At 45.5% G+C, this 22,940-nt stretch overlaps 1 protein-coding gene across 1 annotated transcript in view; it reads right to left on the reverse strand.

The window, feature by feature from the left end:
• Positions 1-22,940, reverse strand: part of vps13a (vacuolar protein sorting 13 homolog A) — a 634,190-nt gene that overhangs the window by 522,001 nt on the left and 89,249 nt on the right. The window contains 5 exon segments of the mRNA XM_038803880.1: positions 3,990-4,091; positions 4,093-4,159; positions 7,264-7,370; positions 17,949-18,076; positions 21,669-21,726. Of these exon segments, the coding sequence (XP_038659808.1) occupies positions 3,990-4,091; positions 4,093-4,159; positions 7,264-7,370; positions 17,949-18,076; positions 21,669-21,726 (462 nt within the window).

Raw genomic sequence — 22,940 nt, forward strand, 5'->3', positions numbered from 1 at the left:
TATCCTGGTTGCCAGGACCTTTGGCTACAGCTTGGCATCTACATTGAAGAGGAGATAGTCCTGTAGGACCCGCACTGACCGGGTCCTTGTCCCGCTTCAAAATCAAGGAGATCATGGCCTGCGACATTGTTGGAGGCAGAACCCCCCCCTCCGCGCGCCTCATTGAGGCTCGCAACCAGCACTGGACCCACCAAGTCCACAAATTTCCTGTAAAACTCCACCGGAACCCATCCGGCCCCGGCGCCTTCCCCGCCTGCATCTGGCCTATCCCTTTAATTAGCTCCTGCAGCTCTATCGGCGCCCCCAACCCTCCACCAGCTCCTCCTGTACCTTTGGGAACCCCAATTTGTCGAGAAAGTTCTTCATTCCCCCTGCTCCTCTTCGGGCGGTTCAGACCTATACAATTCCCTATAGAAGTCCCTAAAGACCCTATTCACCTCTTGCCGCCTTCTGCACTACATCCCCACCCCTCTCTCTCACTCCCCCAATCTCTCTGGCTGCATCTCGCTTACGAAGCTGGTGTGCCAGCATCCTGCCTCGCCTTTTCCCCGTACTCATACGCCGAACCCTGCGCCCTTCTCCACTGCATTTCCGCCTTCCTAGTGGTCAGTAGGTCGAAACCGGCCTGCAAGCTACGCCGCTCCCTTAATAGCCCCTCCTCTGCGCCGCCGCATATTTCCTATCTACTTCTAGGAGCTCCCCCACCACCTCTCCCTTTCTGCGCCGCCCTGTCTCTCTCTGTGTGCCCTTATGGAGATCAGCTCTCCTCTAATCACTGCTTTCAAGGCCTCCCAGACCGTCCCCACCTGCACCGCACCTGTGTCATTCGTACCCAGATAGTTCTCATGCCCTTCTCACCCTTCTGCACACCTCTTCGTCCGCCAACAGCCCTACATCCAGGCGCCACAAACGGGCGTTGGTCCCGCGCCTCCCCCATGTCCACGTCCGACCGCAATGTGGTGCATGGTCCGATATCGCAATGGCCGAGTACTCCGTGTCCTGCACTCTCGGTATCAGCCCCTGTTCAATACGAAAAAATCGATCCTAGAGTACACTCTGTTGACGTGGGAGAAAAAAGAATACTCCCTCGCCCTAGGGCCTACCAATCTCCATGGGGTCTACCCTCCCATCTGCTCCAGGAACCCCTTAACACCTCTGCCGCTGCCGGCCTCCTATTCGTCCTGGAACTCGATCTATCCAGCCCAGGGTCGAACACCGTATTAAGTCCCCTCCCATGATCAGGCCCCCTGCCTCCAGTCCCGGGATGAGGCCCAGCAGGCGCCTCATAAAACCCGCGTCGTCCTTCGGGGCATACCATTTACCAGTACCACACTCTCTCCCTGCAGCCTACCCCTCACCATCACGTACCTGCCCTCCTTGTCTGCCACCACCTCTGCCGCCACCACAAACGACACTCTCTTTCCCACCAAAATCGCCACCCCCCGGTTCTTGATATCCAAGCCTGAGTGGAACACCTGTCCCCACCCACCCCCTTCTCAGGCGGACCTGATCTGCTACCCTCAAATGAGTCTCCTGCAGCATTGCTACATCAGCCTTCAGTCCCTTCAGGTGGGAAACCCTTGATCTTTTAACCGGCCCATTCAGCCCCCTTACGTTCCACGTGATCAATCGGGTCGCAGAGCGACCCGCCCTACTCCCTGTCGATTAGCCATGTCTTGTCCCGCTCGCCCCGGGTCATCCCTTCTTTTCTGACCCGCTTCCCATAGCGATGGCCCCCCCCCCCACCCCCCCCGCTCTCCCCTTCTCGTCCCTGGCCTTTCTAGCAGCAACCCGGTCCCCCCCCATCCCCCCCTCTTCCCCCCCCCCCCCCCCCCCCCCCCGGCTAGGACCCCTCCTAGCCGCGATGTACCCCACATCGTACTCCCGAGAGTCAGCTGGTCTCCGCTGACCCGGCTGCTCCTGCCACATTCCGACTCCTCCCGGTTCACCCCATCTGCGCCCGTGAAAGATCCCCTTAAAACCCCCGAGAAAGACCCGCATAATCAACCCGCTCCCCCCGCCCGTCTCCCAACTTAACGATAAATACAAATACCCAATGGCACTAATACATAAATACTTAACTACATACTTAATAACAAAATAATTAACTAACTATCAACTAACCGCGTGCCCAACCATCACCCTCCATCAAACAGTATAAATAACCGCAGATAACCATAACCCGAAAAGAAAAAAAGGAACCAAAAAACCCCCCAAGCACCCAAAGAAAAAGGGTAAGAGGGGTAAATAACTAAGGAAATTGGAAACGGGAAAAAACACCCCATAAGAAGCCAACGACCCACAATAGAGATTTCAACAGTACCATATACAGAAACACCCAACAACTCGAACCTTCAAAATATTCAGAAAAGTCAACCGTTCGAGAAAAAACACCCCAACACTCCACGAAACTGTTACCCAGTTCCGACCTGGCCTGAAAAGAAAAGGGCCACTTGCACAATCAAGAGTCCCCCGGCGGCTACGACCGCCGGTGCTCCCAGGTTTTAGTTCGTGTCCACTTTTCCTCTTGTACAAAGGTCCAGGCCTCCTCTGGGGACTCGAAATAAGATGTTGGTCCCTTGTAGGTGACCCCACAAGCGCGCCGGTTGCAACATTCCAAATTTGATCTTTTTCGCGTGTAGCACCGCCTTTGTCCGGGTTGTACCGGGCCCCGCCGCTTTGCCACCCTCCGCACTCCAGTCCTGGTACACCCTTACCGTCGAGTTCTGCCACTTGCTGCTTTTCTCCCTTTTAGCCCACCTCAGGACTTTCTCTCGATCACTTAGCCGCTGGAACCGCACCAGCACCGCCCTTGGGGGTCTCGTTGCCCTAGCCTCCTGGCCATGACCCCTGTATGCCTCTTCCAATTCCAGGGGCGCCGAACCGGCCCCTTCCCCCATCAGGGAGCTCAACATCTCCACCACATATCCCGGAGATCCGACCCCTCCAGGCCTTCTTCCAGGCCCAGGATCCTCAAATTTTTCCTCCTCATCCGAGTGTCCAGCTCCTCGAAGCGGCTCTGCCACTTCGTGTGGAGTGCCTCGTGCACCTCCACCTTTGCCCCGATGACTGTGGCCTCCTCCTCCCTCGCGGCCATACTCCTGCTGCAGATCTTTAATCGCAGCCTCTTGATCGCCTGGGCTCCCACCAACCTGGTGGCCGTCCGTTCATGGACTCTAAGAGTTCCACTTTCATCTCCGTGAAAAAACGGAGGAGAGCGCTGCTGCTCCTCCGCCCATTTCTTCCACTCTCCGCCGGTGCACCGCCGGCCGCCATTTTGATTTTCTTCCCCCGCTTTTTTGGGGAGCTGCTGCCGTTTTTCTTGCCGCTCCAACTTCCGGGTACCGACCATAAAATCGGTCTAGTTCTCCTCAGGGACCTTCCCCCCACCGGGATTTCGTTTTTTCCAGCGCCGTTGGGGCCCTCCATTGGCCCAAAAACACCTTTGTTTCAGGAGCTTCAAATGTGCGGCTTAGCTAGTCATAGCCGCAACCGGAAGTCGGAAGTAGATTCAATATCAACTTTCAAAAGAAATAATTTTCCCAAAGTGCAATGGGAAAAGGGCATTGGAATGGGAAACAACTCTTCCAAAGAGTTTATTTACATAAAACATGCTGGAAGCTTGCCCTCTACCTGCTATGAGCTGTCAGGATGCAAGGCTGATTGAGGCTTTTTGAAGTTCAATTTCGTGTTCAGCCTTCACCTCGCACTTCGCCCCCCTGCAGTTCTTTCCTAATGCCCTCTCTTGTTTCATTGGTGACAAACAGCATCCATAAATTTGCAGTTATTCACATAGTGTGGCCCACCACACCTAAAACACACCACTACTTCATCTTTTTGCTTGTAATAGCTCAAATAAAATTGTTTAAGTTGGTCACGTTATAGTTTAAATGAGTATCATGGGATATAAGTGACAGAATAATTATATTGGTTGAAATACATTTAAAAACAATCAAATATACTTTGTTTAACGTAAGCTGTCCACCAACCTTCAGTGCGCTAATAACTTCTTCATCTGGACTTTTAGTTTTGATTCTTGATTTGTAGAGTTTTCTGTAATTCTTTACTTTTTGCCTGTGCTTCGAATGTGTTTCCAGACCATGAATTAAGTGCAGGCTGTATATTCTCTTCCAATATGCCATTTATAGCATATTCCCACCTGTTATTTCAAAAGCAATACAACAATGTATACTCTAGTGATGTCAGGTCAACATTTCCACAGAAATGTTTAAAAAAACTCTTCCATACTTAAAGAATACCATTTGCCTTAGATATTAGCATACAAGTTAATCTTTAAAGTCTCCAGAAATCGCTCCAAAATGGGAGGTAACTAACAAGAGAGTATACAAGTGAAACACTCGGGTTGGTGTGGGTGTTCACCATTTTCACATGGCACCTACTCCCGACAAAGAGTAACGCGTCTTAAGTTCCTGTGGACCATCGCAATCCAGCTTGTATATCTGTTGATCCCCACACCTAGTATGAGGTACCATTCAAATAAAACATGCATTTGAGGAGAAAAATTGAGGCTGGACACTAGTGTGCCATGGCTGAAAAGGGAGGTCAACTTATATACCTATGATTTTTGGGCTGGAAAAATTTGGTGATCTTACACACCAAGTTGACTCATACTTTGCAATTTACAGTAATTATTTGGTCCAACCAAGAGTTCAGTTAAAGGATAGAATGTTCATGTGAACTATGACATAATGCTAAGTTCATAATGGGCGCGATCTATTGCCCACGTTATGCCCATAAAGCAGTGTGACGCAATGCAACCGGTAGAGGCCAGGAGATCCCTCTTCCGGGTTCTACTCGGCCCACCCTGCCCCGTGAGATCTATCACAATCTTGCGAGATGTCGCAATATGAATCCTGCCCATTGTGGGTGGCATCACTTTTTAGGTCTCACTCTAATATGCACTCCCACAATCTACTCCCACGATCTAATCCCTTGCCTTGGAGATCTCGTGCGAGCACTGTTCAGTGCTGGTCTCCATAAACGGGGACCAGACAGCATGACACACATGATTGTCTCCAAGGAGATCGGACGCCCCAGCTGCTTAGATGCTGGGCAGGGTGACACAGAGCTGGAAATTGGCAATAAATTAGAATATATTTAAATGTAATTAAACGGCTTTACACCATATCTTCAGCGAATGTCAAATGCTCCCCCACCTGCTGCCATGATGTCATGCCAGCGATGATGGCCATGTCCAGAGGCACGGAGGGGGTGCAGCCCCCAGGTTTGGAGGGGACATAGCTTGCCCTGGCATTGCTGGGTGGGCCATATTTGGAGGGATTCCCATTATGTAAGGGTGACATTCATTAAAAAAGCGGCGGCAGGAGGGGGGGGGGGGCAGTGGGGGGGGGCTTGTTGGCCTCTGTGTTCGAGGGCCGAAGTGTTCCTTGTCTGCTGGGGGCGACGAATGTCACTTTTTGATTGGGGCACCCCTGTTAAAAAAGGCAGATATCTGTGGAGCCAGGCTCACCGGCTCTATCAGGCCTCTCTCTCCCTGCTAGAGTGATGCCGTGAAACATGCCCCCATGCTTTCTTTCCCTTCTCCCAAAAAAAGTGTCAGAAGATCTTGAATAAAAACCTGCCGTGTTCCTGGGGAGAAAAACAGTTTTCAGTCAGATCCTGACACTTCACCATGTTTTGGGAATATTCTGCCCGTGACGTCTGTAATGCCATTAATATGGATATCGAAAGCAACAGTAAAAAACCCACTAATTAGAAAATGATTAGAATTGATATGTTCGGGACTTCCGTGACGGGGATGTGCTGAGAAGTCGCACATCAGGTGGTTCTCCTCCCTCAGATATCTGACATCGAACATCATCAGGTGCCACCTGAACATGATCACAACCCATCTGGGAAGAGAGAAAACACCCGAGGTGATCGTCTGGACGCAGAAAGAAAAGGCCTTTGACAGAGTCGAATCGAAGTACCTCATAGAGGTACTGGAGCGGTTTGAGCTAGGACAGGGTTCACCACCCGAGTCATACTCCTGCACAACCTTCCCACGGTGAACCTACGGACAAATGCCACCAACACTAAATACTTCCAGCTCCATAGCAGCACCAGGCAGGGATATCCGTTATTCCCGCTGCTATACCCCATTGGATCAAACTACTGGCAATCACGCACTTAAGGTGGCAAACAATTGGAAGAGAGCCAGAGAGGAGGCAGAACGCATAGCTCTATGCGGATGACCTGCTCCTCTATATCTCAGACTCGCGATGCAGCATGGAAGGATTTATGGTGCTCTTGAAAGAGTTAGGAGCCTTTTTGGGCTACAAACTTAACCTGAGCAAAAGCGAGATCTTCCAGATGAACCTACAATGGGGAGGGGCAGCCGTTTTTTGTTTCATCTTCTAATTTTTGTTCATATTTATATGTCTGCTCTGTAAACCAAAAACTCAATAAAAATATTTATTAAAAAAAGAATTGGCATGTTAGCTCCATTAAATGGTATGTCAAGCACTGAAACTGAAAATTGCTCCAGCTAAATACTTCATGCGACTTCAACAAAGCATATCATTACGTGAAATTTTCTATTTGGTGAATTAGTAGACATTTCTTGTTAAAAGCAAAATGTTTACTAAGTTATACATTCATTATGTTGTTTTAAATATACAAAAGTGTGATAGGCCAGCTGTGATTTTGAAGGATGCATTTTACAAATGCACATTGCCAGCACACTATAAAGTGCTGCAATGAGAACTAACCACCATATCCAAATGTCCAATATAAGCTTCTAGCTCACAAAGCACTGTGCGGACTGAATATGTACAATTTACTCTTAAATATATTTTGTTCAGAGCTAGTCATTATGGCACAAGGAATCCATTTAAGGAATTAATAAATAGCATGTGACAAAATTTCAATGCAAGCATCTAATTTTATTTGTAGTCAGACTGAATTTAAATCATTACTTTTAGAAGAGTATATCTAATTTTCAAACAGCATTGCACTTCTCATTCTATTGTAAAACATACATACTTAACATTTTATTACAGGAAAAATATTAAATCATCCAAGGATTATAATGAATCCTTGTTAGCAGCTAAAGTTAAATTGCACGGGTGCATTTTTAAAAAACAATTCTTACTATACCATGCGTACTTCAGTGACCAACTAGAATAATTCAGTTTACAAAAATAAAATCAAGTTCTCTCCCAAAAAAATCTATTTTAATTTTTTCATGTCCTCTTAAATAATTAAGTTCAATTCCAAAACAGAAATAATTAAAATATTTACCATTTTTTAGCATTGTTGTGACAGGGTACATTTGGTTTATATTTCCTATATGGCAGATTCCGTGACATCATATCAATAGATCCAAGTAGCTCCATGATGCTGAGAAACTGTTCAGTGAAAAAGAAAGAGGGTCCTCTATGAGAACTTCGATAAAATAAATTACTCTTGCCAATATGAGCAGAAAAGCAGTTTGCATAATTGTACTGTCTTAATGACAGTGATAATCTATTTGAAACCAGGAGATTTAGAGAACAATTATCTACCAGTATTATCACTGATAAGTTCTGGGCAAAAATCATCCAACACAAGTTGCAACAACATTGGGGGCCGTGACTCTATCAGGGCAACAGGGCTTCTGTCCACCAGTCAGCGACTGGGTACAGAACCTTTGCCAGCTCTGGGACGTGGGGGGGTGCGGGAATTCAACTTAAGCAGCCACTGTCGGGGCTGTCCCCGGCGATTAGATTCCAAGTGGCTGAAGTCATAACCCGAGAAATGCCAATTACAAGCTGGCAGCTGCTCACTAATGCCAACCCAGTAGGAAGTGGTTGCTGCTGGCAGTAATGCCTTAGAGTCCCAAGGTTCATGAGAGACCCAAGACAAGAAGGAGAGTGACAGTGCAAATGGGATGTGAGGCAGAGGTCACTTGAGAGAACAGGGCCGGTGGGGTTCGGAGACGAGGGCATCAAGGTGCTTTCAGCAGCCTCGCCTTCTTTATGCCATGTCCCCTCAATCAGCACATTGCTCAGCTGTATTAAATCAGTCCATGGGAAATCCCGACAGAGTTTCCTTGCTAATCGATGAAAACTAACTTAATACCATGATGATTGTTGCACTGCATCTTATAGTTAACTATATTTGAATCCTGTTTGTGATATACCTTGGGGAAAAGTGGCTGAGGGGTGACTTTAAAGTGCACTGTAGTTTGGCATTCATTGACCAACTGTCTTGATCCAAGGTTGCAAGAGGACCCAATTGTACATCAATGAATAATACTGCAGAGGAAGAGACCCTGCAAATTTTTCCTCTTTGGATAATTACATAATTCCCTTTTGAAGAAGTCATTTTAATCCGCCTCACCACACTTGTGTGAAGTGAATTCCGGATTCCTAACCACTCACTTAAAGAAAAAGTTTCCTCACATTACCGTGTCTTCTACTTCTCAATACCCCCAACAATGAGAACAGTTTCACCCCATCCACTCTGTCAAGACCCCTCATGACTTTGATCACCCTCTAATAAAATCACCTTCACCTGGTACTCTCCCTAATGCCTTCACATCCCAACATATGGTAGCCAGAATTGAAGCTGGACCAGTGTCTTCTTAAGGTTCATTAAGTCAGGATCTCGTATGCTTTAACAACAATTTTCTGAACCTGCCCCTGCCACTTTCAACCAGCCAGCACATATTCTATGTCCCTCCGCTCCTGGACCAGTTTGAGATTTGAACCCGGTTATATTGCCTCTCAGCATTAGTCCTAACAATTTGAATTTCTTGACACTTTTCTGCATCAAATTGCATTTGCTGCTTGTTCTCATATTTTACCAGCTTGTTCTTCACAGTTCAGAATATTTCCAAGTTTTGTGTCATTGTGTTCTATACACCCAAGTCTAAATCACTAATATTGATCAAAACAAGGTCTTAATACCACTCCTGGGAAATCCCATTCTTTGTTCATTACTCTCTGTTGCCCATCACTCAGCCAACTTCATATTTGTGCCATTCCTGTCCCTTTTATTCCATGGGCTATAACCTGATTCATAAGATTGTTATATGCCTTTGGAAGTCTATATACACAAAATCAATCACATTACCTTCTTCAACACTCTTGTTACCTCATCAAAAAATTCAAGCACTTCAGTTAAACATGATTTATCCTCAATAAATCAATGTTGGCTTTCCTTAACAAATCCACATTTATCGAAGCAACTGTTAATTTTGCCCCAACTTATCTTTTCTAAAAGCATTGCCACCACAGAAGTTAATTTGTAGGTCTGCAGTTGCTGGGCTTATAAATGCCCAGCATTTTTGACAAGAACATAATGGGCTGGATTCTTCGGTCCTCCAGGCGTGTGTTTCTCCGTGGCACACCGTTCACTGGCGGCGGGATTCTCTGTTCCTGCCATTTGTCAATGGAATTTCACCTTGAAGTCACCCCACGTTGCTGAGAAACCCGCGGGCAAGGGTGAGCTGCCAGCAGGAACAGAGAATCCCAATGGCTGAAGAATTCCGGCCAATGTTTCCAATTCTCCAGTCGATCTGGAGAATAGAAAGATTATGGCCAGTATAAGCCTACAGCCACAATCACTATTTTTGTAATTTTATATTTTGCTTCACTTTCGATTTTCAAGTGAAGCTTTATTTAATCTTACTTTGCAGATGTTGATTTAAACATTGATGTGATTGCGCTTTGATTACTGATTCATTGTATAATCAGAATATTAACTGACTTTGACTTTTTCCCAGTTTTCCTTGTATATCATATTCACAGTTGTTGATTTGACTGAACATTAGATGTGCCAGTAAAATAATTTTTCGTTGTGAATTTAGAATAGAGAACATACGGTGCAGAAGGAGGCCATTCGGCCCATCGAAACTGCACTGACCCACTTAAGGCCTCACTTCCACTCTATCCCCGTAACCCAATGACCCCCATCTCACCTTTTTTGGACACTAAGGGCAATTTAGCATGGCCAATCCACCTAACCTGCACGGCTTTGGACTGTGGGAGGAAACCGAAGCTCCCGGAGGAAACTCACGCAGAAACTGGGTGAACGTGCAGACTCCTCACAGACAGCGACCCAACGGGGAATCGAACTTGGGACCCTGACGCTGTGAAGCCACAGTGTTAGCCACTTGTGCTATCGTGTTTCCCAAACTGTTATAGTATTGACCCCAATGACCCCTGAATCATAAGACAGGATAACAAGTAGTCTTAAATGGAGTGGTCAGCCATGGTGTGGAATCAAGAGGTGGAGTTTGATTGATGGACAACTATCAAAGGATGAGTAAACAACTTAGATTGTGAAGTCCACAAAGCTTTTAGTGCCAGTGAGGAGAATTGAGAAGGACTTGTGTTTTCCAGGCACATTGGCTGGATTCACCAATTTTCAGTCTATGTCCTTACTCCGGCGTGGGAACGGTGGCCTTTTACAACTGAAAGTTCAGTGCAAAACGGCCACCAATCCTGCGTTTGGTGGGGGGCTAGCAGGCAGGCAGCATAGAGGACCCAGCTCTAACTGCCTATACAGCCAGAGAATTGCTGGGTACGTGGCTGTTCATGCGCATGGCGGTGGCCTGCAGCAGCCGCGCCATGCAACATGGTGCCGGCCACATGCGGACTCGGCCTGCCAAATACTTCCCCCCTTTTGGCCGGCACGCAACCCCCGGACCAGCCCCTAACTCTACCCCCCAGCCCCTACCAAAGTACCACCTTCCCTCAGATTGGCTCCCCCCCCCCGCCTGTGGCGGCGTTGTACTGAGTCCGCAGCTACTACGCCGAATTCCCGACAAATAATAGCACGAGAGACCCACGCCGTAGGGAACTTGGCCGGTCGGGGACAGAGCATCAGGGGGGCTGGATTCTCCGATTTTCAGGCTATGTCCTGATGCCGGCGTGGAAACGGTAGCCTTTTACGACCAAACATTTGGCGCAAAATGGCCACCGATTCTCAGTTTGGTGGGGGGCGAGCAGCATAGAGCACACAGCTGCCGATAAGGCCAAGACGTCGGCCTCTCATCCCCTGAACTCTCGGGTCTTCCACAATTTTGATTCTGGAAATTTAATGAACTACTACTAGACTGTTAATATAATCCTCTTTGTGTGCTAAGCGTAGCCTTATTCAATTCAAAGTGGTTCATAGGACGCATATCTCGGTGGCTAGAATGAGGGGGTGGAGGATAGGTGTGGGCGGTGCGTGGGGAGGCCCACGGTGCTCTACATTGCCTGCCTGCTAGCCCCCCACCAAACTAAGGATCGGTGGCCATTTTGCGCTGAATTTTCAGTCATAAAAGGCCACCTTTCCCACTCCAGAGTCAGAACATAGCCGGAGAGAATCCAGCCCGACGTGTCGGGATTCAAATATTGCCACTTCTGGACTCCGGACAACCTTCACCTTTAGTACTTCCGGCGTAACGTCAGCGAACACCTGCCAGAATCCCTTCAGCTTCAGCAAAGCCTAAAACATGTGGACATGGTTCGCGGGCCTACCCACGCAGCGCCCACAGCCATCCTCCATCCCCTCTTTCTGGCCATGGAGATATGCGTCCTATGAACCACTTTGAATTGAATAATTCTACGCCTAGCACACAAAGAGAAATATATTAACTGCTCAGTAATAGTTCATTAAATTTGGCAAGGCCAGCCCACCACCCACTGGCGTCCTCATTCCAGCAGCCCTTTCTTTACCCGTGGAGATTTCCCCGCCCACCCAAACCCCAAAATCAAGGCATTAATTTTCCTTAAAAAGGCCTTTGGAATAAAAATCGGAAGGTTCTGGAAAACAAATAAAAACCTCAGAAACACAGTCAGTTTAACGTCCTGCACCTTCCCCGCCAGCGATAGTTGGAGCACGTCCTATCTCTTAAAATCCTCCTTCAACTGCTCTCCCAACTGCGCCAGATTCAATATGTGTAGTTATTCCTATCCCCGCGCCATCTTGATGCCCAAGTGTTTAAAGTTCATCCCCACCACTTTATACGCTCGCTCGCTCAGCCTCCCCTCCTGTCCCCTTGCTTGGATCGGGAAGATCTCACTTTTCCCATGATTAACTTATACCTGGAAAACAGGCCGAAATTCCTCTAATATGCTCATGATTCCCACGATGCAACCAACAGATCATCCGTATATAGCGAAACCCTATGCTCCAATCCCCCCGCACGACCCCCCTCCCCGCCCCCCACCCCACACTATCCCTTTCCAACTCCTTGACGCTCTAAGCGCCATTGCCATGGCTCTATCGCTAAGGCAAAAAGCAGCGGGGAGAGTGGACATTCCTGCCTCATCCACGAAAATTACACAGATCATACAGCGGAAAAAACAAGTCACGCAATCACTGACCTGAAAAAGTAACTTGTTTGCTCTCTTCGCAGATGGCCAGACTTGCTGTGTATTTCTGACATTTTCAATGTTATATTTCAGATTTACATCACTGGGGGTATTTTGATTTTACAACATCATGAATTGATTGGTTTAAGGGCTGAATTTGTACAGAGGACAATAGAGATTTTTGTGTCAAGACAAATATCTTCAGCAAGATAAAATACCTAGTGTAGAATCATATATTTTTGTAGACAATTCGCTCTGATCATGTAGCTTGGGATAATTCAGGCATGGATGCAGAAAAGGGTGGTACAGTAGCAGTGGTTAGCACTGTTGCTCCACAGCGTCAGGATCCCAGGTTTGATTCCGGCTTGGGTCACTTTCTGTGCGGAGTCTGCATTTTCTCCCCATGTCTGCGTGGCTTTCCTCCGGGTGCTCAGGTCACTCCCACAAGTCCGGAAATACATGCTGTTAGGTCGTTTGGACATTCTGAATTCTCCCTCTGTGTACCCGAACAGACGCCGGAGTGTGGCGACTCGGGGCTTTTCACAGCAACTGCATTGCAGTGTTAATGTAAGCCTACTTGTGATAATAATAAAGATTCTTATTATAAAACGATCACGTGTTGACAGTATTGATAGGAGAAATGTTCTTGCATAACACCAGTGCGAAATAGACAAATTTAGTGTAACAGTGTATCCTGTACACAAGAAACAGGACAAATCCAACCAGCCAATTATTGCCCTACCAGTTTAATCTCAATCATCAGCAAACTGATGGAAGGAGTTATGAACAGTCCTATGAAGTGGCACTTACTCAGCAATAACTTGTTCATGGAGACTCAGTTTGGGTTCCACCAGGTTACTACACTCCTGACCTTATTACAGCCTTGGTTCAAAACATGGACAAAAGAGCTGGATGCTAGAGGTGAGATGAGAGTGACTGCCCTTGACATCAAGGCAGCATTTGACAGATTATAGCATCAAGGAGCCCAAAGCTAGATGCAGAGAATAGGTCTTCGGCAGGAGGATTTAGATCAAGGAGGCATCATCTTAAAAATGGGTTTTTACAATTCAGCATTCAGGAAACGCTGACACAGGAGCATTGATGAACTTACACCCCTAAAATAACGTAGATACTAGCTTTACCGAAATTTTCAAGTAAACATTCATAGTTCTTAAACTAGGTAGACTTGGGATATGAAGCAAAGGCTAGTAACGCATAACCGAGATACAAATCAGTCCAGATATATTGGTAAACAAAGTTGAGGAACTGAATGATCAGCTTCTGTTCCTATAATGTATCATTTAACAAAGTAGAATCATGTCTGATATGATATCAAGGGCTAGAATTACCGGCTGTTCACAATGGAGGGAAATTCCGGTCCCACACCAGCGCATGGGTTTCCTGGCGACAGGGGGGTGCTGTCACTGGGCAATCCAGTTGACAACGGCGGGGTTGGCAGATCCGCTGCTGGGCCGCCTCCGCTGCCGGAAAACAGGCAGTGGGGTTATAGGCAAATCCTGCCCCAAGTCTCATTCAGAAGGTGCAACACGGCCATAGCTGGTCTGGTCTGGTACTCCCCACCCCACCCCCCCCCCCCACACCTCTCTCTTCCCCCCCCGCCCCCAACACATCTCCCCCCCCCCCACACCTCCTCCCCATTCCCCCTTGCACCTTCTCCCCATGCACCCCCCGCACCTCCACCTCATGCCCCCTTACACCTCCCTGCCTGTAGCCCCCCCCCCTCCCCACCCACACGAAATTCTTTGATCATGCTTTCGTACAACAGCAACTCTCCGACTATTTCAAATAGTCCTCAGCTATACTCGTGGAATACAGAAGTCCTTCAAGAACCTTATCAAAAGAAACTTAATTCATAAGACACAAGAACTAGGAGCAGGAGTAGGCCATCTGGCCCCTCGAGCCTGCTCCGCCATTCAATTAGATCATGGCTGATCTTTTGTGGACTCAGCTCCACTTTCCGGCCCGAACACCATAACCCTTATCCCTTTATTCTTCAAAAAACTATCTATCTTTACCTTAAAAACATGTAATGAAGGAGCCTCAACTGCTTCACTGGGCAAGGAATTCCATAGATTCACAACCCTTTGGGTGAAGAAGTTCTTCCTAAACTCAGTCCTAAATCTACTTCCTCTTCTTTTGAGGCTATGTCCCCTAGTTCTGCTGTCACCCGCCAGTGGAAACAACCTGCCCGCATCTATCCTATCTATTCCCTTCATAATTTTAAATGTTTCTATAAGATCCCCCCTCATCCTTCTAAATTCCAACGAGTACGGTCCCAGTCTACTCAACCGCTCCTCATAATCCTTCAGCTCTGGGACTAACCTAGTGAATCTCCTCTGCACACCCTCCAGCGCCAGTACGTCCTTTCTCAAGTAAGGAGACCAAAACTGAACACAATACTCCAGGTGTGGCCGCACTAACACCTTATACAATTGCAACATAACCTCCCTAGTCTTAAACGCCATCCCTCTAGCAATCAAGGACAAAATTCCATTTGCCTTCTTAATCACCTGTTGCACTTGTAAACCAACCTTCTGTGACTCATGCACTAGCACACCCAAGTCTCTCTGAACAGCGGCATGCTTTAAATATTTTATCGTTTAAATAATAATCCCGTTTGCTGTTATTCCTACCAAAATGGATAACCTCACATTTGTCAACATTGTATTCCATCTGCCAGACCCGAGCCCATTCACTTAACCTATCCAAATCCCTCTGCAGACTTCCAGTATCCTCTGCACTTTTCGCTTTACCATTCATCTTAGTGTCATCTGCAAACTTGGACACCTTGCCCTTGGTCCCCAACTCCAAATCATCTATGTAAATTGTGAACAATTGTGGGCCCAACACGGATCCCTGAGGGACACCACTAGCTACTGATGGCCAACCAGAGAAACACCCATTAATCCCCACTCTTTGCTTTCTATTAATTAACCAATCCTCTATCCATGCTACTACTTTACCCTTAATGCCATGCATCTTTATCTTATGCAGCAACCTTTTGTGTGGCACCTTGTCAAAGGCTTTCTGGAAATCCAGATATACCACATCCATCGGCTCCCCGTTATCTACTGCACTGGTAATGTCCTCAAAAAATTCCACTAAATTAGTTAGGCATGACCTGCCTTTTATGAATCCATGCTGCGTCTGCCCAATGGGACAATTTCCATCCAGATGCCTCGCAATTTCTTCCTTCATGATAGATTCCAGCATCTTCCCTACTACCGACGTTAAGCTCACTGGCCTATAATTTCTTGCTTTCTGCCTACCTCCTTTTTTAAACAGTGGCGTCACGTTTGCTAATTTCCAATCCACCGGGACCACCCCAGAGTCTAGTGAATTTCGGTAAATTATCACTAGTGCATCTGCAATTTCCCTAGCCATCTCTTTTAGCACTCTGGGATGCATTCCATCAGGGCCAGGAGACTTGTCTACCTTTAGCCCCATTAGCTTGCCCATCACTCCCTCCTTAGTGATAACAATCCTCTCAAGGTCCTCACCTGTCATAGCCTCATTTCTATCAGTCGCTGGCATGTTATTTGTGTCTTCCACTGTGAAGACCGACCCAAAAAACCTGTTCAGTTCCTCAGCCATTTCCTCATTTCCCATTATTAAAACTCCCTTCTCATCCTCTAAAGGACCTATATTTACCTTAGCCACTCTTTTTTGTCTTATATATTTGTAAACACTTTTACTGTCTGTTTTTATATTCTGAGCAAGTTTACTCTCATACTCTATCTTACTCTTCTTTATAGATTTTTTAGTAGCTTTCTGTTGCCCCTAAAGATTTCCCAGTCCTCTAATCTCTCAGCAATCTTTGCCACTTTATATGCTTTTACCTTCAATTTGATACTCTCCCTTATTTCCTTAGATATCCACGGTCGATTTTCCCCTCTTTCTTCCGTCCTTCCTTTTTGTTGGTATAAACCTTTGCTGAGCACTGTGAAAAATCGCTTGGAAGGTTCTCCACTGTTCCTCAACTGGTCCACCATAAAGTCTTAGCTCCCAGTCTACCTTAGCTAGTTCTTCTCTCATCCCCTTGTAATCTCCTTTGTTTAAACACAAAACACTAGTATTTGATTTTACTTTCTCACCCTCCATCTGTATTTTAAATTCCACCATATTGTGATCGCTCCTTCCGAGAGGATCCCTAACTATGAGATCATGAATCAATCCTGTCTCATTACACAGGACAAGATCTAGGACCGCTTGTTCCCTCGTAGGTTCCATTACATACTGTTCTAGGAAACTATCGCGGATACATTCTATAAACTCCTCCTCAAGGTTGCCTTGACCGACCTGGTTAAACCAATCGACATGTAGATTAAAATCCCCCATGATAACTGCTGTACCATTTCTACATGCATCAGTTATTTCTTTGTTTATTGCCTGCCACACCATATCGTTACTATTTGGTGGCCGATAGACTACTCCGATCAGTGACTTTTTCGCCTTACTATTCCTGATTTCCACCCAAATGGATTCAACCTTATGCTCCATAGCACCGATGTCATCCCTTACTATTGCCCGGATGTCATCCTTAAATAACAGAGCAACACCACCACCCTTACCATCCACTCTGTCCTTCCGAATAGTTTGATACCCTCGGATATTTAACTCCCAGTCGTGACCATCCTTACACATGTTTCAGTAATGGCCACTAAATCATAGTCATTTATGATGATTTGTGCCACCAACTCATTTACTTTATTCCGAATACTACGAACATTCAGGTAAAGTACACTTATGTTGGTTTTTTTACCTCTGTTTTGAATCTTAACATCTCCAGTTTTATTCCTTTTGTTATTACTGGGCCTATTCACTGTGTTCCCCTCAGTCACTGTACCTTGTACTGTCGCCCTTTTAAATTTCTGACTATGTCTTCTCTGCCTTGCACTTTCCCCTTGCTTCCTTTTGCTTCTGTCCCTGTTTTACTACCTTCCAACTTCCTGCATCCGTTCCCATCCGCCTGCCACATTAGTTTAAACCCTCCCCAACAGCTCTAGGACATCGGTTCCAGTCCTGCCCAGGTGCAGACCGTCCGGTTTTACTGGTCCCACCTCCCCCAGAACCGGTCCCCAATGCCCCAGGAATTTGAATCCCTCCCTCTTGCACCATCTCTCGAGCCACGCATTCATCCTATCTATCCTGACATTCCTACTCTGACTAGCTCGTGGCACTGGTAGCAATCCTGAGATTACTACCTTTGAGGTCCTACTTTTTAGTTTAACTCCTAACTCCCTGAATTCCGCTTGTAGGACCTCATCCCGTTTTTTACCTATATCGTTGGTGCCTATGTGCACCACGACAGCTGGCTGTTCACCCTCCCCCCCCCCCCCCCAGATTCAAGTAGACATTAAAAATTTTATGTAATTGTAAATAAAAATAAGAATATTTGAGAACCATTCTGGGAAGCATTGCATGTCTTTCTTTTTGAAACAGCCCAAATACTGCAACTGAGGGGAATGAGAAGGGCATGACCATATTTGGAGTGGCTTCCCTGCATTCCTAAAACACAACTACTGAAGTAATTAAGCTGTTACAATGTGACACAGAAAACAAATAAAACAACTGTAGCTGGTTATGGCAAGTAAACAATTAACCCACAACTATTACCTGAGGTCTTTTCAGTTCGATGGCTATGTCTTGTAGATTTACTTCCAAGTTCATTTTTGGAGAAGCAAAGTCAACTCCTGCCCGTGGATTCATTTCAAGTTTAGCTTTGGCAGATAATGGCTGAAAAACTTTTTTTTTTTTTTAAAAAGAAGATACATTTGTTAAATTGTTGTATAGAAAATTAGTTTTTCAAATTAAGTCAGCATCCACATGCCACAAGTAATAAGCGACAAAAGGAGCCAACAAGTGCAAATGTTCGGATAAATAGTGAGAACATATTTACATTCATACTCATCTCAGATTAGGAGATCAGAAAAATAAATGTAGAGATTACATTTACTTCAAGAAATATTGAGGCGCCGTGAAAATTATTTTAGATTATTTTCTGGACTGCAGGTGCTGCCATTGTTATTTATAGTTCCTTCAGACCAGCACTTGGTTTAAAGACCTGTTTTCAAATAGATTAATAATCCTGGAACCTCTATTTAAATTATATATACATATCAAATGCCGTACTGAGAGTGTTTTAATAATATTGAAGAAAACCAGTATACATACACTTGATTGAGAGATAGAGGTTTCTGCTTTTCAATGCACCATATGCATGCATAAATATTTTTAAAACTTCCCTCTCAAACAAGGCTGAACTCACCCAATATCCAATATTTGATAACAGTAGGTCTGCCGAGTAAACTTGGTGTTAACTCTCAGCACCCTGCTGCGTTCACCAGCCCACTATGGTGCACATGTGGCCGCCACGCTCTGTTGTTGCATCTCAACTCACAGAAAACTTAACTATCAAGTGCCTATAATTTTGAGGAACCCTGGAAAGTCTCCATGGACCCCGGTTTGCAAACTTGTCTACTCAATAGTCTTCATAATTTAACTTTTGGAGCCTCCGTTTCATTCTGATGAATTGGTGCTACATCTCTGGCTGGGGGCCTCCTTTCTTCCCCGCTGGCCCCTGTAGCCCTGCGCCATGTTGCGTCGGGGCCGGCGCGTAGAAGGGAGACACCGCACATGTGCGGAATGTGCGGGTTGGCGCCGGCCCCACTGCGCATGCGGACCCCGCGGTCCCCAGTTCATGACAGGATCAGCAGCTGGAGCGGCGTGGACTGCTCCAGTGCCATGCTGGCCCCTGTCTGGGCCAGAATTGTTGATCCTGAGGCCGTGTTGACGCTGTCAAGAAACGCGACGGCATTTCCAACGGCATCAACACTTAGCCTCAGGATCACAGAATCCCGCCCACAATATGCAGATGGAGGCTGATCTGATCAAATTTCTCAGAATCAGAATTAAACCAATGAGGAGGTCAACTGCATATTTTATTAGTCCAACTTTTACAAAAACACAGCATTTTGTTTTTTTAAATTTAGTGGTTTGTTATTTTTTGCACAGAACAAAGATGGTAGGAAAGATATCTGGAACAAACCATTGACATCTTTTCGCATTATATTTAAGTAACCATTAAATGGACAATCAATAAACAGTGAGCTTTTATAGAACCTGTCCTACAAATATTGGACCAATGTTACTGATCCCCATTCATTTTTCTCTAATATTTATAAAGACCTGTACTGTAACAGTTCTAAAATTGGAATGGCACACGTGGCAGCCAAACTCTACTGCTGCTTCCTCGCTCGCAACAATCCTGCTTCCCACCACTACACAATTATTTTGCAGACTGCAGTAAAGTTTCTATAGATGGCACCCCTTTTGATTCTGTATTTATATATGAGCTCTATAAGTGCAAGTTATTCTTTATTTAAATAATTCTTACCTACCAGACAGATATTCCTTTTTGCTCTTTTCTCCCCTTCACCTGCCCTTTCCCTGCTTTGTGTACTTGCTGAAAACTTGTAACAAAAGTATAATTTCCCAAACCTTAAACTGTTCATTCTTTCTCTTTCCATTAATGTTGGCAAACCGAAACAGATTCAGCAATTTTTATTTATATTTGGATTTCCAATATCTGCAGTAGTTTGCCTCAAAGTGCTTTGAATGAAGGAATAGAGTTGCCTATCCAAGTTTGCAGACAACACTAAGTTGCGAGACTACAAAAGTTGCATAAATAGAAGCCGAAGGGGCATAGACACGTGAAGTGAATGGCCAAACTACGCCGGGTGGTAGTTCAATGCAGGCAAGCGAAAGGTCAACTACTTTGGATTCAATTGGAATTTATGTTCACTGATGCATCCTTGTACAAAATCACTCGTGTCTGTGTGGGTTTCCTCCGGGTGCTCCGGTTTCCTCCCACAGTCCATAGATGTGTAGGTTAGGTGGATTGGTCAAGCTAAATTGCCTCTCAGTGTCCAAATTATGATAGGATAGGATGGTGGCGTGGGCCTGGGTGGGATGCTCCTACGGAAGATCGGTGCAGACTCAACGAGCCAAATGGCCTCCTTGTGCAGTGTAGGGATTCTATGTTTCAGTTGGACAGAGCTTTGGACAGGTCAGACCTGAATGTTCAACTGTGAGGACTGAGCCCGAGGGAGGACTAATTGGCTATTAAAGGTTTAAGGGACATAACACCTAATCATGTTATATATTCCTGTGTCATGACCTGACAGTTGAGAAGAGCATTTCCTGCTGGAACAATATTAAATATGCACTATAAAAAAATTGAAGGATAAATCAATTGGATTAGGCTTGTTTTCAGGATGGGAGCTTAATGACCTTGCTAAAGCCCGATTGATCCTTCCTAGGACATTTGTTCCAGCCATATTCAGGTGCAGTTTGTTCTATTAATGCAGCTTTCTTTCCCAGTACTGGTGTTCGTGTCCCATGAAATGAAAATCATCCTTTCAATCCATTGTCCCTGTCCTAAATTACTCATTGATCAGATAATAATTCTGAAATAACGACCAAAGAAACTTGCTTTTTCACTTCAGTTCCCAAGACCATTGGGAGGAAGTTCTTGTTTTTGCTTCTACCATGGCTCACAACCAGCCATAGGCAGCACGGTAGCATTGTGGATAGCACAATTGCTTCACAGCTCCAGGGTCCCAGGTTCGATTCCCAGCTTGGGTCACTGTCTGTGCGGAGTCTGCACATCCTCCCAGTGTGTGCGTGGGTTTCCTCCGGGTGCTCCGGTTTCCTCCCACAGTCCAAAGATGTGCAGGTTAGGTGGATTGGCCATGATAAATTGCCCTTAGTGTCCAAAATTGCCCTTAGTGTTGGGTGGGGTTACTGGGTTATGGGGATAGGGTGGAGGTGCTAACCTTGGGAAGGGTGCTCTTTCCAAGAGCCGGTGCAGACTCGATGGGCCGAGTGGCCTCCTTCTGCACTGTAAATTCTATGGAAACAACCACGGTTCATTATACCTAATGTTGGCAGCGGCTTTGGCAACTTTATGAAAGACTGTGAGCGATACTGTCCAAATTTAATCGCTACGCTTTCCATGCTTTTATCGAAAAGCTGGCTGGTTTAGCACAGTGGGCTAAACAGCTGGCTTGTAAAGCAGAACAAGGCCAGCAGCGTGGGTTCAATTCCTGGACCAGCCTCCCCGAACAGGCGGCGGAATGTGGCGACTAGGGTCTTTTCACAGTAATTTCATTTGAAGCCTACTTGTGACAATAAGCAATTTTCATTTCATAGTTGAAGAAACTGGATACCTTTGGAAGTTACAGTACAACTTGTATAAGAATACCTTTTGTGAAGTGCGTTGGCATATTTAACTATGTTAAAAGCATTATACAAGTGCAAGAGAGTTCAACTCACCGAACTGATACGTCTCTGGAATAAAGTTGCTTGTTGAAACTCCAATTTTTAAGTCTTTCTGAAAAGATAATTTTTAAGTTACACAGCAATAGTTCAGGCCTGTTATCAACATAAAATATATTTAAAAGTTTAGGAGGTTGGGTTAGAAAACTATCCTTTCAACAATATACGTGTCAAATAAATGTCTTTACTGAAATATTTTCACTTTATTTGATTAGTCGGAATTTAGTTTCCACTGATCATCTACTTCAATGGCACTTTCCTCACACCTCTTGATGTTATTTCTATCTAGAAATCTATTCATTTCTGTATCAAACAAATTGTACCCCGAAGCCACAAGAATTATCCCAATATATAGGAAAGTGTTAGAACATCCCAGCCAACTCAAAATCTAGGAAATAAGAAAATTGTTCATTGAATCTGTGGAAGTGACCCAAGTCAGCATTGCATAAAAGCTGTGCAAGTTTGACATGAAAGATGATTCAAATGCAGCTAACATGATACTTTCTCGAGTTTTATAAGACAGGATTGAAGTTACTGAGTCTGTATTCTCCAGAGTTTCAAAGAATGAGAGGTGATCTCATTGAAATTTTCAATTCTTTCAGGGCGTCACAGGGTAGATATAGATTGGATGTTTACCATGGTTAGAACTAAGGGACCCTTTTTCGGAATAAGAGGCTATTTAAGGCTGAGATGAGAAGGTGGCACTCAGAAGGTGGCAAATCTTTGGAATTCTCTACCTCAAGAGGGCTGTGGAAGCTCAATCATTGAGCAAGTTAGAGACTGAAATCAATAGATTTGTAGATACAAATGATACTGACAGATCTGGGGAAAGCACTGGAAAGTGGCAGATATTCAGTCATGATCTTATTTAACTGCAGAGCAGGCTCGATGGACTGGGTGACTCACTCCTGCTCGTACGTTTGTTCCTTTCCACATTAGGACAGAAAAAATAGGGCAGCACGGTGGCCTAGTGGTTAGCACAACCGCCTCACGGCGCTGAGGTCCCAGGTTCGATCCCGGCTCTGGGTCACTGTCCGTGTGGAGTTTGCACATTCTCCCTGTGTCTGCGTGGGTTTCGCCCCCACAACCCAAAAATGTGCAGAGTAGGTGGATTGGCCACGCTAAATTGCCCCTTAATTGGAAAAAGTAATTGGGTAATCTAAATTTTCAAAAAAAAAAGGACAGAAAAAATTAGAGGGCATATATTGTCCATTCTTATTCGAATGGGTATCAGGGATGTAGGACTTCAGTTACAGCAGAAAGGCAAGG

Source organism: Scyliorhinus canicula, chromosome 8 (assembly GCF_902713615.1).
Source record: "Scyliorhinus canicula chromosome 8, sScyCan1.1, whole genome shotgun sequence".
NCBI classification, from domain to species: Eukaryota; Metazoa; Chordata; class Chondrichthyes; order Carcharhiniformes; family Scyliorhinidae; genus Scyliorhinus; species Scyliorhinus canicula.